Source organism: Canis lupus, chromosome 13 (assembly GCF_048164855.1).
Source record: "Canis lupus baileyi chromosome 13, mCanLup2.hap1, whole genome shotgun sequence".
Lineage (NCBI taxonomy): Eukaryota > Metazoa > Chordata > Mammalia > Carnivora > Canidae > Canis > Canis lupus.
Window position 1 is genome coordinate 34,513,649 of NC_132850.1, and position 22,119 is coordinate 34,535,767.

At 40.7% G+C, this 22,119-nt stretch overlaps 1 protein-coding gene and 1 long non-coding RNA gene across 8 annotated transcripts in view; one reads left to right on the forward strand and one right to left on the reverse strand.

Moving 5' to 3' along the window:
• EEA1 (early endosome antigen 1) overlaps positions 1-19,308 on the reverse strand; it is a 112,066-nt gene extending 92,758 nt beyond the window's left edge. The window contains exon 1 of one of the 4 annotated variants that reach the window (XM_072773064.1): positions 19,073-19,308. In XM_072773064.1, coding sequence (XP_072629165.1) covers positions 19,073-19,096 — 24 coding nt within the window. In that variant the 5' untranslated portion in view covers positions 19,097-19,308. The remainder of the gene's footprint in view (positions 1-19,072) is intronic. The other 3 variants (XM_072773065.1, XM_072773063.1, XM_072773066.1) reach the window with 3 other exon arrangements.
• The window catches only part of LOC140602865 (uncharacterized), a 51,816-nt gene continuing 47,753 nt past the window's right edge, over positions 18,057-22,119 (forward strand). The window contains exon 1 of one of the 4 annotated variants that reach the window (XR_012005800.1): positions 18,057-18,445. This is a non-coding gene — a long non-coding RNA (uncharacterized lncRNA). The remainder of the gene's footprint in view (positions 18,446-22,119) is intronic. The other 3 variants (XR_012005798.1, XR_012005797.1, XR_012005799.1) reach the window with 3 other exon arrangements.

The window sequence follows — 22,119 nt, forward strand, 5'->3', positions numbered from 1 at the left end:
AAACCAAACTAATGTAAACAAAAAGAAGTAGGAAACAACTTAAAAAATTTAAATGCTAAATGGAAGAGCTCTGAATGCAAGCAGAGTTCTGAGAAAAAATAAATCAATGCTACTTGCAATATTTGAAAAAAAGTTCATTCCTTGAAGGAAAAGTCATTTCAATTTTCAAAATTTAAGAACTTTTTGAAAACCTAACTGAATCTCAAGTTGGTGGTAAAACCAACCACATAGAAAATAATTATTTCAAATGATTTAAGAACTACATAGATAATACAAGGACAAAAATAACTGCTTTTAAAACACAGTAACATTCAATAATCTTATTAATGGTAATATCAGTACTGTTATATTAAAGCTATTTATGTATTTTTTAGGAAAAAATAACAATCAATGTTAAGAATCAAGATACTCAGTATTAGACAAAAAAGATATAAATTCATAGTATAACTATTTCATACTCTTAAATTTGAATTCATGTTTTGTTTTGCCATATATATGGATATAAATACTTCCTAGTTCTTATTACTTAAAAGCAATGACAACCCAGAAGCAATGAGCACCCTTAGAGCCCAAACCATTGTTATCTAAATAGTATTCCCCACTGAAAGGAACCAGGGCTTTTTGGAGAAATGGCTGATTTCAGCCTGGAGGAGAAATGTTACAAGATGAACCTGGGACATACTGTTGTGCCAAAAGCAAAGTAGCTAGTAAATACTAATCAGATCCTGTCAAAATGACAAGTCACTTTGAAGGCACTTCCAGTAGCTAAAGCAGGGCAATTTGCACATCAAAAAATTTCAGACTTCAACTGATTGAAACCTACTAAATATATATAAACCTATGAGTTCATAAAATATATTTAAAACTTCGTGAGTTCTCTTTCTTTAAGGACAGAAAAAGTCAAAAGACAAGCAAGGCTCATTCATCATTGCTAAAGTATGTTCCAATTCTTATCTGAAAATTAGTGTTTAAAGAAAAAGTATTAAACATTTACCCTGCCCTTCCAGAAATTCATGGTAACCAAATGGTCTGCTTGATGTTGAAAGTTCTTTTCAGGAAAATGTCAGTTAATGTATGCAGAAAAAAAGAAATATTTAGAAAATCATCATTTTGCAACTTGATAAAATCAGTCCTTTCCACATAAAGGACATAAAACCTTTCATGAATTTCCTCTTTCAAATAAGAAATTCTACTGTCCTTTAAATTCTATCATGTCTCTTATTTATACTCTTGTAACACTAACTCATAATATAAAGAAGAAAGTGCTATCTGTGTTAAATCATTACAATAATGACCCTCAATGAATCACCCCTATGTTTTAATGCCCTTGTAATTTTCTTGTGTAATTCCCTCCCACATGCACTCTGGCCACTAAACTCACTTTGGCTAATGGTAGAGGAGCAAATGAGATACAAGCAGACACTTGAAAAGTACTTGCACAATGGGATTTGCTCTCTTATTGATGGAAACTCTTCTGCTACAATAATATAAGCCCAGACTAACCTTAGACTTATGTGGCCCAACAAATACAATCAGCAATCTGAGTAAGTACCTTAGACTATCCATTCCAAACTGACAAATAACTCCTGCTTATATGAGTAACTTCAAGAGAGTCCAGTAGAAGAACTACTCAGCCAAGCCTCCCAAAATTGCTGACCCACAAAATCTAGAGCAAACAAAATGGCGGTTAAGTCAAAGCCAAAGTTTGAGTATGGTTTATTATGCAACAGGTACAACTAGATATAGTAGATATAGTAGATGCAATGTGGTAGCTTCTCCACAAAACAGAAAAGGAACCTTTTTGAGGCTGGGGACCCTATACAGAATGAGGTACTCATCACAATTCCTAGTAAGGACACAATAAAAGTGTCTACTTGAATTTAATAGGACATCCAATAGTTTTAGCACATTTTTTAAAAAGGATTAATGTAACTACTCCAAGTTTACATCATTCTTTTTTTCATCTTTTCTTTTTTAACTGTTTAAGTTAAACAAGCAACTGGAAAACTAAATGACAATTGTCAATCTAGTTTTCAGGGCATTTGAGTAATATCAAGATGTTTTATTTTTTGACAGTAGTCATTGGTGGAAATAATGTTGGAAAACCAAGCCTCTCACACATTGTTAGTGGGAACATAACTAAACGCAAAAAAAATGTACATACTCTCTGACCTAGTACTTAGGAAATTACTCAGTGAAAAAGAGTACCACCTATACATGCACAAGCAAAAGTACCGCCTATATATGTACGAGCATGTTCACTGCAGTATTGTTTGTAACAGAAAAACTGGAAACAAAACTAAATGTCCTTCAACAGGGAACTAAATTTTGATAATTCATAGAATAGAATATAAAAGAAATAGTTCTGGGGCACCTGGGTGGCTCAGTTAATCAAGTGTCCAACCCTTGATTTCGGCTTAGGACATGATCTCAGCTCAGGCCATGATCTCAGGGTCATGAGATCAAGCTGCACATGGAGCTCCGTGCTAGGCATGGGGCCTGCTTAAGATACTCTCTCCCCTTCTCCTTCTGCCCCTCTCCCCCCCGACTCTGCCCACTTTCACATGCACTCTCTCTCTCTCTCAGAAAGAAAAGGAAAAAAAAAAAGTAATTCTCAAAGTGCTGGCACTTAAAAACTTCCAAACTATATTAAGTAAAAAAATTTCAAACTCATACAAAGAATAGATCATATTTTTATAATATTAATGGATATATCCATCAGAAAATTCTGGGAAAATACAAAGAAACTATTAGCAATGATTACTGGGGAGGGGACCCTCTACTCTTCATTTTATACCTTCTGTACTCCTCTAATTCTAACTCCTGGATATCAGCCTCAAACTCCACATAAAATTTGTGTCTTAAGTCCTTCTTGCTCATTCTAAGTCTTCAACCTTGAAAATGGTCACTAATACTCTTCGTTCTAATCTCCACTATAATTCTACCACCTTTAAACTTGTCTCATAATTCATTTTTGCTAATTACTTTTTTTTTGTCCTCAGATTTCCTTCTTATTTCTCTGTCTTCTTAAAACCGAATATATCCTGATCCATATCAAATCCTGAAGTAGAAGGCTTACTTAGACTTTTGCAATAATATGACCTAAAAAATTTATGGCACCAAATAACTCCATAGATGCTTCTCTATCCATCATAAAATCACACACAATATTAGTAAGCTTCTTGGAGCACCCAGCTGGCACAACAGGTAGAGCATGTAACTCTTGATCTCAGGTGTGGTAAGTTCAAGGCCCATACTGGGTAGGATTACTTTAAAGAAATAAATTAAGAAATAGCAAGCTTCTTTACCAATATACCACATTTAACTCTAACTTATTTATATCAGCTTTCAGCTGAGAACAATTCTTATTTTCTGAAATGTGAGCAATTTCGCCTAACCTAGAGCCATCCTACAACTTTAATGAGCAAGCAAATACAGCCACCCATGTTGTTAAATTATTAATACTAAACTGATTGTAATCCCTATTCAATTTGTCTTTCCAAGTAACTTCTAAGAGATTATCCCCCCTGTTGCAGCTAATTCCAACCCTCTCCAAAATATCTTGTGTTAATACACAACATACTTCTGCATCCTAAGTCTTTCTTGCCTGACCTACTGACACACAATACTACACTCTGCCAGAGAAGGGGGTCAGAAACATATACTTACCTAATATAACTAACTCTTGTTTTCAGCAGGGCCTATCAAGTGTTCCAAAAATAAAAGTCCACCTATATCCAGGAATAGTGATTCAGAATATAGAAGTTGGAGTCACATGGACCTGCATTCGACTTCTAGTTTACCCACTTAGAAGCTTTGTAGATTTATTTAACTTCTATAAGCCCAAACTCCCAGTTGTAAAGTAGAACTAATGTCAGCCTCATAGAACTCTTGTAAGGATTAAATGAAATGAAACATTTAAAATGTTTAAACCAGTGCCTAACATTTGATATACTACAAATAGTAGTCGCTCTCATCATTATTAAGACTAGAATCAAACTTGAAAAGTTGGAGAGCATCTCAGAAATTATGTTCCAGGGCACCCCTGGTGGCTCAACAGTTTAGCGCCGCCTGCAGCCCAGGGCGTGATCCTGGAGACCAGGGATCAAGTCCCTGGATCAGGCTCCCTACATGGAACCTGCTTCTCCCTCTGCCTGTGTCTCTGCCTCCTCTCCTCTCCTCTCTCTCTCTCTCTCTCTCTCTCTCGTATTCTCATGAATAAATAAATAAAATCTTTTAAAAAATAATTTAAAAAAAGAAATTATATTCCAATTGTATGACTTCATAGATGATGAAACTAAGCCCTAGAAAGCACATCTGGCTTAGTGGACAGACACCACTCTGCTCTCTAATGGTAAAGTTGCAATTAAAACTTAGGTTTCCCACATCCCAATTCAATATTCTTTCTAACCAAAATATTTCTTAGTCATCTGATATCCATCAAGACACTTAATTTCTCTAATCTCAACTTCTTTAATGATATACTACAGGGATAGATCATGGATCATGATCATGGATCCTTCTAGCTCTAAAATTCCCATTCCCTGATTCATTTGGGTCCTAAACTGGCTAATTTAAAAGCAAGTCCATAGAAACAGTCAACTATATTTCTAATCTCTATATATACTTATGGACATTTCAAAACTCTAAAACCTCTACCAGTTATTATTAATGGTTGCATGAAAATAATTTACCTCTCAAAAGCAGCCAGGTCAAAAAGAGAAAGAAAAGAAGAAAGGAAGAAGAGAAAGGAAGGAAGGAAGAAAGAAACAAAGAGCAGCCGAGTCAGTAAGTGATTGTGATTATTAAAACTATACATAAGTTATTAGTAACTTAATTGGGTTTGCAGACATCATATAGTTAAGTCAATACTAAGTAAAAGAGTAAGTTTTTTAACATTTACTATATTTTGAATATCTAATGCATAATTAAATATCTAACACATAGTTAAAATTGAGCTACATATGTGAAGCAAATTTAGAGTATTATGTGTTTTGATTCAACAAATATGGATAGGCAGACACAAAAATATACCAAAATAAGGGTTCATACTCTAGTTTGGAGAAGAAGCCACTTTTCATTTTTGAAGTTTTAAAATCTCTCAAAGGAACTGGGAATGGTGCTGATAATAAAACTTCCTAAACACAGCATCAATGGGCCATGCTCAAAATCCCAGCAAATGGTCTTACACAGCACTTTAGAATCTAACAGAAATTCTAATCTACTGGCTATGGATTCCTATTATAAAAGATATGTAGAGTATCAGTTTCAAAGAAGTAGAACACAAAGCTCATAAAAATTAAGATCTATCCTGAAAATAGTCATCATTTATAATATAAAAATCTCTAACAAAGACTATTCAAATAGATGACTTATAATTCGAGTTCCCAAGGAAACAGACTCTGAAACTCTGAAATCTGCAAGCAGGTTTATTGGGCAGTGCTCTCAAGAACACCTGTGTGAGCACAGGAGCAGCATGACTGAGCAGAAGGAGAAGATAAACAGCACTGATCAGCAACACAGTTGCCACAGCAGCCTCAGCTAATCCTAGCAAGAGTCCTGAAGCTAGATGGCCCTTCACAGAAGTCCCAAATCAAGGCAAGAAGATGATTCTTTGTATTCTCCACATTGAACAGTAATGAGGCTGCTTCCAAGAAAGGAGCAAAATCTTGCATGGGGCAGCTTTATTTTGTTAGGGCAACTCCCAGAAAAGGATGCAGCTTTATGCCATCAGCAGCCTTAACTCTAATCAGCTAGGGCAATGTGTTTCCATCCTGAAGGAAGATCTAAGTGCTGCATCAAAGCATCTACCACCATGAATGTACCTTACTTGCATCTGAGATACTCATAAAGGGCCATACACCAGAAGGGCAGGGGGTAGATCTCAGCAGAGAAGGAGACCTACTATCTTCTGGAACCTACTACACGCAAATGCCATGACAGTCACCTTACACAAGTTATCAAATTTTATCACTGAATCCTTGCTTCCTGAAGACAGTTTTTCTCAGCAAAGGTGCTAGAAAATAGGGTAAACATTATTTGGATTTGTTACATAACTCACTTAAAATGCTACTTTAGGGTTGGCAAATGATCTTCATTAGTAAAATCTTGGTACTGAAAATCTTGGTACTTTCTTGATTTTCAAATAACAGCTTTAACCTAAAAAGCACTTGAGAAATCACCTAAGGTAGCACACTCACAGTGGACAGATAAGGAAAGTGAAGCCCAGAAAAACTCAATGATTTGCCAAAGAACGTGAACTCAAATCTCCTGATTCCAAATTACTGATTTCCCTATTTTGCCCTGGTGACTTTATACCTAAAAACTTAATAAAATCAAAACAACCCTGAGGCATGAATCTTATTGTAAAACTCAATACCAGCTTCTTCTGAATCATTTGCATTTTCAAAATCATGCGCATAAGAAACTTGAGTTTTATACTAGTTAAAGAAATGTCAGTTTGGTAGTCTGGCTAAATGAAATATTCTCTGTCTATTAATAGTAATAGCTAACATATAACCTCTCTGACAGGCAAGAATACCAAGCTCTCTGTCTACGTTATGTCATTTAATGCTTAAAACAATCTTTTGAATAAAGTCAAAGGGATTGCTTCCATGTAGCCAAGGGAGGGAAAATACAGTTAAAGAAGCTAAATAAGTTGTTAGCTAAGATTACAAATGTAATTCACAAAGCTGGAATTCCATCTGACTTCAAAGCTTGTGCTCTTAATGTTAAACTATCCACTATACTACACTTTTGCTTCTTTTCGATTTTCCTTCTCAGACCTACTCAAATTTCTGTGATGTACATGGTTTATTTTCATAACCAGAAACAAAATTTTATTTTCAAATATTTTTATTTTTAAAACTAGATTGCTTAAAATACTTAAAAGTTGCAAACAAATATGAGATTATATCAAAAAATAAAGTCCAATGATACTTGATAAAGTATCAACGAGACTCTAAAAACTTCTATATTAGCAGAGTTATGTAAAACTTAGCCATAAACTGAAATGAGGGGATAAAGGATGATTTTAAATTTCAATTACTGGTATAGTCTATGCAATACTTAAACAGATGTCAATGCAACTAAATTATTCATGTTATTGTACTAAATATGTCAATCAATCATAGCGTGGGCAAAAGCCATGTTTCCATCCTAAAGAAAGCTATCTTACCATACGCCATGTTGAAAACATAGTCCAAGATAGCCAGTTATATGACTCTGTGTCTATTGCCAACTGACCAAAGATGTGATCAGCTGGACCAAATAGCAGATATTTATAAGTTAGCTAGCAGCCTATAAAATGGCCCAGTAGAAAATTAACAAGGCAGGAAACAACAAATGTTGGAGAGGATGCGGAGAAAAGGGAACCCTCTTACACTGTTGGTGGGAATGTGAACTGGTGCAGCCACTCTGGAAAACTGTGTGGAGGTTCCTCAAACAGTTAAAAATATACCTGCCCTACGACCCAGCAATTGCACTGTTGGGGATTTACCCCAAAGATACAAATGCAATGAAACGCCGGGACACCTGCACCCCGATGTTTATAGCAGCAATGGCCACGATAGCCAAACTGTGGAAGGAGCCTCGGTGTCCAACGAAAGATGAATGGATAAAGAAGATGTGGTTTATGTATACAATGGAATATTACTCAGCTATTAGAAATGACAAATACCCACCATTTGCTTCAACGTGGATGGAACTGGAGGGTATTATGCTGAGTGAAGTAAGTCAGTCGGAGAAGGACAAACATTATATGTTCTCATTCATTTGGGGAATATAAATAATAGTGAAAGGGAATATAAGGGAAGGGAGAAGAAATGTGTGGGAAATATCAGAAAGGGAGACAGAACGTAAAGACTCCTAACTCTGGGAAACGAACTAGGGGTGGTAGAAGGGGAGGAGGGCGGGGGGTGGGAGTGAATGGGTGACGGGCACTGGGTGTTATTCTGTATGTTAGTAAATTGAACACCAATAAAAAAAAATAATAATAATAATAATGTGGATGACTATGTGCTGGACATAGTTCTACAAGCCAGTAATACAGTGATGACTAGAATGGCAACATCTCTATTCTTACGGAGCCTAACATTCTTGATCCAAAAACAGGCTAGGAAGCCCCGATCTAAAGCTTAAGGTAGCTTTGTTATCACTGTTTTCCTTGTATTCCAAAAAATGAATAATTACCCTACTTGATTGGTTTACAAATGAATATTTTCCAAGTCATTTATAAACATTACGAGGTTTTATTTGTTACCATTAAAGAAATAATAATGGGGAAAAAAAAAACAAAAAAAATAAAATAAAATAAAATGGCCCAGTAGCAAAAAAAGAAAAAGTGCCCAATGCCAAGAGTGAACTACTGCTGAGTTCCATGATTAGGCCTGTGAATTGCGATATATGAAAAGAAATGATTAATTAACACACAAACTGGCACTAAACAGATAAACAGTGTAATCATAAGGTAAAGTAAGAGTACATAAAAGTGTTCAGCAAATCAAAGCTATAACCTCACCAAAGTTTCAAAAGACCAAAGACTCTGAGTATGCAGAAGCTGTGAAGAAAAAAAAACTAGAATAGAGGGTAAGAAAATTAGCTGAAAGGTGAAACAAAAGTATTTAGATACAGGGAACACAAATATATTAAGAGTCACTGAGTCCTTTAACAGTTCAACTCTACAGTGAAAATCTATAAAGCCCAGTAGAGAAAGTCCCTGATAGCACTGCCATGGAGCCTTCAAAGCCTTCCAGTAAAAATGTCTGAGAGGATCAACCCCATATTAAATGTTTGGTTCTGAATTTCCATGAAATTCCATCTTTCTTACTGCTGAGCGCATCCTTATACTCACTACTATGCTACTTTTGAGCTAACCTGATGAATTCTTTATTCCTAGAATCAAATGAACTTAATCATAACTATTATCACTATTTCAGAGCCATGGTAAAGTTTATTTCTAGAAGAACAATGTGTAAATTGTATGTTTACACAACATTGTATGTTGTACCACAACTCCTAGAAGGAATAGTCCTAAGTATTATATGACCACACTCCACTTCCAACCTCAGTTGACTAAACCATCAATGAACGTCTTTGGCCATCCAGAGACCTAAGCATGATCCAACGAGAAAAGATGCAGAGGACATTTTAAAGTCTTCTCTTGGATTTTGGGAATTGAGACATTGGACCAATTGGTTATACAAAGCTAAGGTGAAAAGTATACAGAATTGAGCGGTCAGATGACCATCTGGGTCTTGAACACACTGAGTAAGCAGCAACAAGGAGGATGGTCACAGAATCAGAGACAAGATGCCAGCAGTCTATGAAAGAGTAAAACAAAGAGAAGAAATGCCTCTGTCTCTAACAACATTCTCTTAAGTCCCAAGTGTACAGCAATTCTTGCTCAATGATCATTTTGAAACTTTATAATAAACCCCCCTTTCAACTTAAACTGATTGAGGAAGTTTATAATCCTTGAAAATAAAAATCATTTATCAGAATCTTGTCCAAGGATGACAAATTTCATTCATGTATTTAATATTTAATTAGTTTCTGCTTCCTCTATTCCATATTCCTCAGAAAGTAGTCTGTGCTCCTTGATTCTACTTCCTTACTTCCCAATTTGTCCCTGTGACTCTCCTAAAACTGAACTAGGTATGACTCAACTGTTCCATTCAATGTACACTTCTCAGTACTTACCTCTCTTCAAGATATGTATTTGTACATATCTTATACTTGCCTCCACTTGTCTCCTAAGTGCTGGACCTATATTTCCACCTACTTTATGAACATCTCCACTGGGATGGGCACTCGTCTAGCTCACATTCATCTTCCTTCCCAAACCTGTTCTTCTTCCCTCTCTATTCTTTACCTTAGTCCAATTCCACCACCCCCTCAGCTGCCCAAACTACTCAAAGGTCAATAAGCCCTATCAATTTTACATCTTAATTTTCTTGAAAATCATTCTTTCTCTATCCCTAAAGCCATTGTCTAACTTCAAGTTTTCTTCATCTCCTGAACTGAAAACTGAAGATCCAGAAATTGATACAATAGAGGGACTTCAAAATCTTCTTTTTTTTTTAAGAATTCCAAATGATTCTAATGTGCAACAATTTTAGGGGCGCCTGAATGGCTCAATTAGTTAAGCGTCTGACTTCGGCTCAGGTCATGATCCCAGGGTCTTGGGATTAAGCCCCACACCAGGCTCCCAGCTGGGTGGGGAGTCTGCTTCTCCCCCTCCCCCATCACACCTGGCTCATGCACACATGTGCTCTCTCTCCTCACTCTCTCTCAAATTAATAAATAAAATCCTTAATTAATTAATAATAATAATAATAATAATGCGCAGCAATTTTAGAACTAAAAAGTTATTATTTTCTAGCCAGTCTCTTCCCTAATGGAGCCACCCTCTCTACAGAGTCACCAAGTAGTCAACATATATTACTGAAAAACATCAAGCATCAAATACTAAGTTAGATTCTACACACTAAAAAAGAAAACAAAATACCTCCTCTAAGGGAGCTCAAGTCTATAGGGAAATGGTCAAATAAATAAATTACAAAAACAACATAAATTTTCTAGAGATCTGAACTCAACTACCATATACTAAATGTCTATTGAATGCTGGATACTGCAGTGAATGCTTCATGAACATTATTTAATCCTTCCACAACACTGTGAGATACATAATATCCTCAACTTACAGATAAAGCAAATTTCAAGCTTTTCAGAAAGCTTGAAATTTTGTACAAGATCTCACCCTCATAAATGGAGGAACACAGGCCTTAAATGATGGTCTAGTACCAAAAGCCTGTTCTAGTTAGTATGGGGATGTTTGGGGAGAAGAAAAAAAAAGTAATCAAAAAACTCCCAGAGTCACTTGAATTGAGCAATGTCTACAAATGAGGTAGGACAGTCTGAACAGAATAAAGCTCTTCTACAGAGGTATGAAAGAATGAGAGAATAGAGTAAGTTGTGAGAAACACAATTAGTGAGAATGGAAAGGTCAAGGGCATGTTCAGAGAGGTAGGTGAAGATGAGCCTAAAATCCTATAAAAGGACAGAGCTTTATGGGCCAAGTGTACCAAGGCAAAGAGTTTGGACATCTCCAAAGGGCAATGATTATTCATCAACATATTTTAGACAGAAGAGCGATACATTCAATTTACTTTTTATAAAGATTACCTACGAAAAATATCTTTGGAGGGTTTTCCTTATTACAAATTTGATAATTTAAAAACTTTCTGGGCAGCCTGGGTGGCTCAGCAGTTTGGTGCCTGCCTTTGGCCCAGGGCGTGATCCTGGAAACCAGGGATCAAGTCCCATGTCAGGCTCCCTGCATGGAGCCTGCTTCTCCCTCTGCCTGTGTCTCTGCCTGCCTCTCTCTCTCTCTGTGTCTCTCTTGAATAAATAAAATCTTTAAAAAAAAAAAAAAAAACTTTCCATGGCTCCTTACTGTATATAGTATAAAGTCCAAACCTCTTTCTGATCTCATCTCTTATAACTACTCCCATCCACATGCAGAAATATTCACAACTCTTCTAATGCTGTGCTAGACTGTTTCATGCTCTTACATTTCCTTGGTCCCTGTCTCTAAAGATGGCTTCTCTTCCTTGCTCCTCTTTGCTTATCACTTCCAGCCTCTGTAAGGTCCTCCACAATCTCCAGTCCAACAATCTCCCCCTAAACATTCCCTCACAGGATTAGTTACTTTTTCTTTTGTACTCACGAACTCTTCCTCTGGGTATCTATTAACACTTATCACATTATTTTGTAATTATTTAAGTATCTGTCTCCCCCATTAAAACTCCTTAAGAGTTTTTTCATCCCCAAACCCAGCAAAGTAAGTAGCACAGAATGCCCAATGGTGTGATGAATGTCTACACAAACATACACGCATGATTAAAAAAAAAAAAAAAGTGATAAGAAAAGTATTCCTTAAAGAAATTTGGAGTATATAGTAATAATAATAAAATACCAACATTAGCAGCAGGTAACATTTACAGAGAGCTTACCATGTGCCAGATACTGTCAAAGACCTTGACAGGTACTCATTCAGTCAGTCCTTACAACAACAATCCTATGAGACAGGTACTATTATTATGATCATTTTAATGAGACACAGACAAATCAAGTAACGTGCCCAAAGTTACTCAGCTAGTAAATGGGATACAAATACCACCCCAGGACTATGGCCCCAGAGTTCAGGCTATTAACCACGAATCATACTGTCTCTTTGGCACAAGCAAAAGACCACCAGGATAAGAACAGAAAAAACTTAGTTCTAGCCCTGGTTCTTTTATACCTCAATCTCTATTCTTAAACACACTATAAATAAATCTACACAAAGAGAAAATAATTCCACATTTTAAAATTTAATAAATTAGTAGTAATTCCATCAAACTTAAATGTGTAACCAGACAGGGAAGCCTTCCCTAATATCTCAGTTTAGATCAGGGCCCTCTTGCTTTATGCTCGTGGATCTCCCCATGCCTTTGTGCTTCTTAAGACTCATTCATGTGACCAAAAAGCTATGGGATTCTCTGAACAGTTCCTCTTTCACGAAGCTTCACCACAGGGGTTTATGTCTCTTCACTCATCAGTGTATCCACAGCACACGGTGGGCCCATACTAGACATCTGAGGAATAGATATGCTTGAAAGGTCTTCTGGGGGTGTCTGGATGGCTCAGTCAGTTGAGCGTCCAACTCTTAATTTGGGCTCAAGGTTATGATCTCAGGGTTATGAGATGGAGTCCTACATAGGCTCCACATTCAGCATGGAGTCAGCTTAAGGATTTCTCTTCCTCTCCCTCTGTCCTTCCCCTTGCTTGCATACAGGTGTGTGTGTGCACACACCTCTCTTTCTCTCAAATAAATAAATCTTTAAAAAAAAAAAAAAGGTCTTCTTCCCTATTCATCATCCTTTTTTCTGTCACATTGTCATCATTCTAATGCAAATCATAATTTCTCAGAGCCTAAAATATTAAAATTTCTATCTGATCTCTGCCTATACTCCTTTACGGGTTGTTTGAGGTTTTTTTTTTTTTAAAGAATTTATTTATTGGAGACAGAGAAAGAGCACGAATGGGGGAGGAACAGAGGGTGAAGGAGAGAGAAGCAGACCACTCACTGAGCAAGGAGCCCAATATGGGACACGATCCCAGGACTCTGGGATCATGATCATGACCTGAGCCAAAGGTAGACGCTTAACCAACTGAGCCACCCAGGCACTCCTCCCCTATGGTGTTAATGTATCACATGCAACTGACCAATTAATCTTCCTAAAAACAAACATTTTTAACTTCTACTTTGTGCCTAAAGAATACCAAGATGTCACCCCCAAAATATGCCACTTTGGCATATTGATTATTTTTAATTAAAGGCACTAAAGCAGCAGGTACACAAGAACACTCTGACCCTCTTTCTTCTTCCTGAAAGGAGATAAAATTCTCATGTGGAAAGCTCCCTCACTGTACAGGGAGAGAAAAAGTTATTCTCATCACCAAAGACAGAAAATTTGGGGCTGAGAAATCTGTATAAACAACCCTGTTAAACTAACCCTTATTATCTTGGCTACTTCTAACATTCGGTATGCAGGAGAGGCACAATTTCATCCACTTTCTTTGGGTGTCTGGCACCCGAATTCTGTAGAAAGACTTTAAACTCTCTTGTGAAGCTGCCCGTGTATATGTAAAAATTTAATAAAACGTGTATCCTTTCTCCTGTTAATCTGCTTTATATGTTTAATTCTTAGGTCCAGCCAGACACCCAAAGAAGGTAGTGGAAAATTTTGCCTCTCCTGCGTACCAAATATATTTCACTGCTTAATAAAATCTTATTGATTTCCTAATGCCTACAGAATAAAGTTCAAAATGTCAGATTTGTCTATTGAAATGAGAAGGAAAGCCACCCCAGACTTGGGTTTCTAATACCATTCCCTACTGTAAGAAATAAGGCTCCTCAGAGAAATGGCTAATTTCAGGGCTGGGAAAGAGTAAGGGATGAATACACTGTTATGCCAGAAAGTAAAGAAGGACTAAAAAAAAAAAAAAAGAAAGAAAGAAAAAAAAAATCATAGGACCATGTCAAAACATAGGAGCCACACTGAAAAGGCTCCCACTGTTCAAATATGAGCACCAAAATAATTAAATATTGTAATGAGTTATAAACCACTTTTAAAAATTGAAATTATGAGTCCACTCAAATAGAAAAGAAGAAAGGAAGCTGAGAGGGAGGAAAGAAGAACAGGAAAGCCAAGAATCACCTGGTAAAGGTGAAGGGAATGCCGGAGTGGAAAAATCATCATTTTGCAGTCATTACGGAGAAGACTAGATCGGGCAAGAATGAACAATGAATGCTAAATTAATGGCAAATTTTGGTAAGGGGCAAGATATGTACATGATCTTCTAGGTAGATGCTATTAACTGTAAAAGAAGAAAAAAATAATATTATATAATCAAAAAATTCGGCTACCCCCGACCTCTGACAAGGTAATCAAAATTAACGGCACCTACGGAGGACAGAAAGACATCATGGGCCTCCAGATGTGGTAAGGGTTAAGCTACTTGAGGCTTAGGACTGTATCTTATTCACTGCTGTGTCCCCAGTTTCTAGCACATAGCAAGTGTTATTAATATCTGTTTATTAAAAGGCAATATGATTCTCCTTCTGCCTGTGTCTTTGCCTCTCTCTGCCTCTCTCATAAATAAATAAAAATAAAATCTTAAAAAAAAAAGGCAATGTGCAAAGGAAGGAGGAAGGGCAGGGAAAAATGAACTTATTCCCAACTCTGCATCTTTGCTTATACTGTAACTCCTTCCTAAAAAGAAACTTTCTTCTCTAAGACCTCTCCTAAACACACACACATTCCTCAAAACCCCGTCTCATGCTCATTTTCTCCAAGAAGACTCCCCACTCACCCAGGTTCATTCTGATCTTTCCTTCTCTGTACCACTACAGCCTTCATTGTGTGTATCATTTTCGTTGGCACTTAATCGCATCCTTAAGGAAGGATATGATATTTTCCCCATATCTTCCACAGTGATTAGCATAGTGCCAATCATATTAATTTGAGTAGTGGGGAAAGGGCAACGAGGTGCCAGAAAAAGGGAAATGGACTGAGTTGGGAAAATCTGGCTCTTGTCTCAGTTTTGACATCTACTGTGTTGCCTTAGATAAATCAGTTAATCCATTTTTACTTCCTCATTTTTAAAATCAGAGAGGGACCTGTTGACTATAAAAGAAGCTGTTTGTTTCTACAATTCTAGAATAATTAAATCCATTTTTTCTTTGGCAATGGTATTTATATATGCCAGTGAAAAGAAATCTAATACACTAAATTACAGTAATTTCTTAAGAAATGGCAACAAAACTTACAAATTGCCTCAAGTAATAAATACTGATCATCTCTTCCTCTGACCATCAAGCACTTTATTTTTCCTTTTAGAGATCTTATTTTTAAGTAATCTCCACACTCAACGTGGAGCTGGAACCTGTAACCCAAAGATCAACAACAGCCAGCCAGGTGCCCCCACAGTCATCAAGCACTTTAAATTCATATTTCTCTTCAGAGGACCATTAAGCAAAACAGTCAATACATACATACTGGAGCTACCTTAATTTCTTTTTTTCTAATTCAGATCCTTTCAAGCCTCAGAAAGCCAACTTTTAGTAAGTTAATGGAAAGAAGAAGAAAAAGCAGCAGCAGCAGCAAATTTTGTCAAGTACCCTGGGACCTCATTGCAAACGTTCAAATACTGAGTTACAACTGATTGTAAGCATATTGTCCGTATCTTCTTTCAAAAACGCTTTTTAAAGGACACTATTCAGAAGAAAATAACAAAAGTTAAAAAGAAAAGGCCATCTAAAACAGAATATTAAAATAATGCAATATAATCCCAAAGCATGGAGACTATTTCAAACAAATCTCTAAATTAGCAATTTTTGTCTTAATCTTGTATCTTATTACCTCTGTTGAGAAATAAGATTTATCAGGGTGGGGTAAAATAAAACGGTTGCCATGTTACATAAAGATTCTAGTTATACTTGTTAGTAAATACACCTGTGGACTTAATAATAATAGTTTAGGTTCTAAACTAATAATACAAGTCACCAGATTTCTTTAAGGTTTTTATCAAAACACCCCTATTATATGCTGAGCAATAACAGTGAGCCATCTGCAAGATAAAGCTGAACTCCTCTGAAGGTAGTCTAAGTCCTCTAGGGATCCAGCCTCTACTACCCCGGCATCTTCATCTCCCACCTATCCCTGCACCTCATTTCACTTCCTAACCTTAATTGTTCACATTCCTCCTACCCTTTCAAGATGCCTTGGCATTTCGGTCTCCCTCTGCCTGACATGCCCCTCCCTCTTTGGAGCTGCGAATATGACCTCCTACTAGAAGCTTCTCCTGAGGATCCCAACACCCTCACACAGAGGCACCCAGGGCACACTTCTTCTATTACACAGCACTGTAATCACTGTTAAATGTCCACTTCCCCTACCTGGCTGTGAGTTTTAAAGGGAGGACCCATACCTTATAAACCATTTCCCAGTCCCTTGCATATGTCTGGTGACTACTGACACTCAATATAAATACACAAGGGGAAAAAGTAACTGTGAGAAACAATTCAAATTTCCCTATAAAAGAGTATACACACTTAACACAATGGTTCTCAATCAAGAGATATTTTTGGGGCAGCCCTGGTGGTGCAGCGGTTTAGCGCTGCCTGCAGCCTGGCGTGTGATCCTGGAGACCCGGGATCGAGTCCCACATCGGGCTCCCTGCATGGAGCCTGCTTCTCCCTCTGCCTGTCTCTGCCCCTCTCTCTGTCTCTATGAATAAATAAAATCTTAAAGTATATATATATATTTTTGGTTGTCACAAAAGGGGAAAGGGGTGGGGGGAGGGGTGGACTGCTAACCACATGAAGTGAGCAGAAGCCAGAGCATCATCTTAGAATGCAAAAGGACAGCCCCCCACAAAAAAAAAGAACTATCCAGTCATAAAATATCAGTAGTGCCTTGGTTAAGAAAGTTGCCGGGCAGCCCCTGTGGCTCAGTGGTCTAGCGCCCCCTACAGTCCGGGGCGTGTCCTGGAGTCCCGGGATCCAGTCCCACTCAGACTCCTTGCATGGAGCCTGCTTCTCTCTCTGCCTGTGTCTCTGCCTCTCTCTCATGAATAAATCAATAAAATTAAAAAAAAAAAAAAAGTCAACTGTCACCTGACTTATTCATATGTGATGATCGCATGTCACATCTCAGCAATGATCAGAATCCCAATTTTGCAGTTTCATTTGAAACTTCTATTAATAGTCGTGCATGCACCAACACATGGTCTTTATATAAGAACGGTCCTTAGACAACGGTAATGCTTAACAACATTAAACCACGAGGACGGGAAAGCATCCCGTATTTCCGAAAACTATAACTACCAGAAGCTACTCTTTTTTTCAAAGTTTATTCATGTATGTTTTTTAATAACCTCTCCACCCAATGTGAGGCTCAAACTCGGGACTCCTAGGTCAAGAATGGCATTGCTTCTCCAATGAAGCCAGCCAGGCGCCCCTACCAGACGCCACTCCTGAGTCAGGAAACACTTCGTTTTATTTATCAACTTTAAAGCAAACCATAGGCAGACTAATTTTCAGATGTGCAACTATAGCGGAAACACAGTCTGAGGGATGAGGGGATAATCGGTTCCTCCAGGTTGGACTAGAAGGAAACCCTCTCCAAGTACCACAAGTAAATCATGCACACTCGTCTTTACTGCTGGACCCAGGAAGGGACGACAGGGGTAAAGGGCATGTCCTTGCTATTGCTAAAATCATCAGCTTATCAAGATTTCTGACAAAACCACTGCAAAAAAAAAAAAAAAAATCATCAGATGTCAATACAGGGCGGCAGATACAAAAGTTAACTATTTCTCCCCTGATGCACGACCAAGTCTCACATGACTTGACCATTTCACAAAGCTGTGCAGGAGCCAAGGACACTCCCTTTCCATATAGTGGATGACTCAACTGTCTTTGGCACATTCCTTGGCTAAATACTACAAATTCACTAATTTCTTCCGTCCTGTGAACCAGTAATCCTACTCCCTCAGTAACCAACTAATCAGTTTGCCCCAACTTTTCAATCGTTTACAGTTTGTCGCAGCTTCTCAGATTCCAAAAAAAAAAAAAAAAAAAGAAAAGAAAAGAAAAGAAAAGCTATCCAAAACAAAACCTTGAGTGACAGCAACGCTTGTAGGAAATGATACTCTTCTTATTCTAGGAGTCGATCTCTAAACAACACACGTACAGCTTTCCAATGCTCTTGGCTTTACAGCTTCAGGTTTTTCCAGCTTTCCAGTAGGGACAGCGCTGGCAGAAAGTGACGGAGCGAGCGTTGAACACTAGACGAAGCGGACTGCGAATTTACTCTCGGAGAGCTCAAAAAAAAAGGTACCGGGGCTGAGAGGGGGAAACGCATTTTTAATTGGGGGACGGAAAAAAAAAAAAAAAGTTTCCAACAGTGAGTAATCTCCTCCTCCTCGGCGGGTTTCGCCAGGAAGTGTCGGGACCACGACTGGGCCCGAGCTAGGCCGGGCTTGGGCACGTTACCCCGCGACCCCGCGGCCCAGGGCGGCAGGTGCGCGCGAAGCCGGGCGGCGGAGGGGCCGGGCGCTCCCCGCCGGGCGAGGCACCGACTCGGGTAGGCAGCGGCGTCCCCGGGCCGGGGAGGAACGCGCCGCACCACACCCTCCCGCCCCGCCGCCCGCCGCGCGCCGCCCGCCGCGCTGACAGCCCCGCGGGGAGCGCGACGCCGGCCGGGCCTGGGCGCGCGGGGCCGCGGGGGCCTCGGCGGCCGCCCGGGCTCCGGCCCGCCCGCCCCGCCGCCCCGCCGCCGCCGCCGCCCGCCCTCCCCCGCGGCCCGCCCCCGGCGCCGACGGCCGAGGCCTAACCACCTCCCGGCTGCGGGGCCTACAGGAGGAAGGAGCCACCGCCTCGGCCCCTCAGCGCGGCGGCGGCGGCGGCGGCGGCGGCGGGCTCCGCTCACGTGCCGCCCCGCGGACGGCTGCACTCGCTTACCCTCTGCAGAATCCTCCTGAACATGGTTTAAACGCCGCCCGGGCCGCCGCGGTGACTCTCCGGACCCTGCGCGGGCCCCCTCACGACCCGGGGCTGCGCGAGCGGGGGACACGGAGTCGGGAAGGCACCCGGGAGGAGGCCGGGGCTAGGCGGTGGCGGCGGCCGCTCGGGCGGCCCCGACTTCCCCACAGGCGGCGACAGGGAGCGCGCGCCCGCCGGCCGGGCCGCCCCCGTAACTGACAGCCGGGCGGGCCGCCCGCCGCCGCCGCCGCCGCCGCCGCCACGCCCTCCCGGCCTGTCCGTCCGCGGGGGGCGGGGCCTCGAGGGGCCCGGCCCGGGCCTGCGGCCAATCGGAGGCGGCGGCGGCGTGGGCGGCCGCGTGACGGACAGGCGGCGGGACGCTGGCGCCGCCCCTCCTTCCGGCGGGCCGGGGGACGCCGCGGCGGCCGAGCGCACGCCCGCGCTCCGTCAGGGGCCGTGCCCGCGCGGCGGCCGCGAGCCCGCGGGGGGAGGCGGGCGGGGAGCCCCGGGCCCCGCGGGAGGAGGGCCCCGGGGAGGGTCCGCGCCGCCGGGTCAGGCTGGTCGGCTGGACCCTGCTCTTGCCCGAGGCTGCACGGGACCCTCACTTCCGCGGCAAAGCAGGGAGTCGCGGACACGCTTCTCCCGTCCGCTGGGCTTCCCGCCTCGGCTTCGATCCCGGGTCTCCTTTCTGTCCTCCCTTCTCGCTGCTGATTTCGGCCAGAGAGAAAGTAAAGAAGCAGAAGGAAGGAGAGGGAGAAACGAATTTGAGTTGGCAAGAGAACTTTAGGGGCGTCCTTTTTGGATCGTCGCATCAGTCTGTAATCGGCGGAGGTCTCTAACCCCTTCTCCTTGGGAAGCCCCTGCGTGGCCCGACTCCCAAGGAATTTCAAGTCCTGTGCTGCTAACAGGCGTATCCACTGAAGCAACGTTAATGCGTCTGTTTCAGTAAAAAAAAAAAAAACAAAAAAAAAGAGAGAGAGAAGAAGAAGGTCACAGATAAACAGGGCGTGTGGACTTCAAACTGACTTCCAGGCACCACGTCGTTACTTAGGTCCAAAAATCATAGCTGGGGTGGCTCGGTCCATGCAGCGTGGGACTGTGGATTTATTCTCAGGTCTGCGATCTCCGGGCGGTGGGACCGAGCCCCGCCTGGGCTCCAGGCTCCGCAGAGTCTGCTTGAGAGTCTCTCTCTCTCTCTCTCCCTCAGCCCCTCCCTCCTCACATGGGCACCTGCCCGGCTCTCCGTCTCTCTAAAATATTTAGATCTTAAAAAAAAAAAAAAAAAAAAATCACAGCTCCAGAGTCCCACCATTCTGCTAGCATTCACAAGCCAAGGTTCAGGAGCTTTACCCTGGGACGAAGAGGGAAGACTTTAATATTGTTTAAATAAGAAAGAGGGATCCCTGGGTGGCGCAGCGGTTTGGCGCCTGCCTTTGGCCCAGGGCGTGATCGAGTCCCACATCGGGCTCCTGGTGCATGGAGCCTGCTTCTCCCTCTGCCTGTGTCTCTGCCTCTCTCTCTCTCTCTGTGACTATCATAAATAAATAAATAAAATTTAAAAAAATAAATAAATAAGAAAGAAAAAAAGGAAGAAAAGAGAAGAAAGAAAGAAAGAAAGAAAGAAAGAAAAAGAAAGAAAGAAAGAAAGAAAGAAAGAAAGAAAGAAAGAAAGAAGAAAAAGAAAGGAAGGAGAAAGAAGAGAGAGAGGGAGGAAGGAGGGAGGGAGGAAGGAAGGAGGGAAGAAAAGAAAGAGGGAATAATGTAATTGGCCTTGCTGTGGGAGAGGGGGGAAACCTCAGGTCTACCCCAAGCAATGAATGGGATGCTTTTTTGCAAAGTACTTCCAGATTGTTTGAAAAGATGCAGCAAATATTTTCAAATGAGTTAATATAAAATGTTTTTGTAAAGTGTAAAGCCATTATTATATGGTGTGATATGTTTCTATTCCAGACATGTTCTGTTCTTTATTGTGTGTGTGTCCATAGTGCAGCAAAATAGTCATACCTACAACTAATACGTTATTAATCACCATTGATAATAGTGCACTTAAATATTTCCAGACAAACATAGCAAAGTGCAACTTTCCATCTTTCTAGACACAAGGTGCTTTATTTTCAGACAACATGGGAAATTCTTTGACCAACATAGGAAGATAAAACTATGTGCCCTAATAAATATATAATTGGTCTCTGTTGCTGACACAGAGTTCCTAAGACCCTCGTAATTTCCTGATTGAACGGATGCTAGGAGCAGCTTTTGTTCTAATATTTAATCTTTGACCCTGATTCCTGACACCAAAGCTTCTAAGACCCTTGGACTAGCCACAGTGATAAGAGTATATGCTAGTGAGATGACTGGTGGTTGGGGGTCCCTCAATAGTTTTAGGATGGAGGCTAATCTGCAGAAAGATCAAGGCATGATTAGAAGGTTGCAATTTTCAAGCCCACGATCCCCCCACCTCCAGGAGGAAAGAGGAGCTGGAAGAGTTAATCACTAATGGTCATTGATTTAATCAATCATGGCTGTTTATGCTATGGAACCTCCATAAAGATCCTAAACCATGAGGATTAGAGAGCTTCTAGGTTAGTGAACACATCAAGGTACTAGAAGGATGATGTGCTCAAAGAGAACAGGACAGTTCTGCACCCCTTCCCCCATATCTTGACCTATGCATCCCTTCTCTTTGGCTCTTCCTGAGTTGCATCTTTTATAACAAACCAGTGACAGTAAGAAAAGTGTTTCCCTAGGTTCTGTGAACTGTTATAGCAAATTTTCAAACCTGAGAAGGGTGTTGTGGGAACCCCCAATTTATAGCCAATTGGTTCAAAGCAAAGTTGCAACCTGGAACGTGTGACCAGTGTCTGAAGCGGGGGTTGTCCTGCAGAACTGAGCCCTGACCCTGGAGGGTCTGCACTAACTCCAGGTGCTTAGTATCACAACTGAATTTAATTAGAGGACACCCAGTCAGTGTCCACAGAATTAGCAAATTACCTGCTGCAGAATAAAACCCCACACATTTGGGGTTA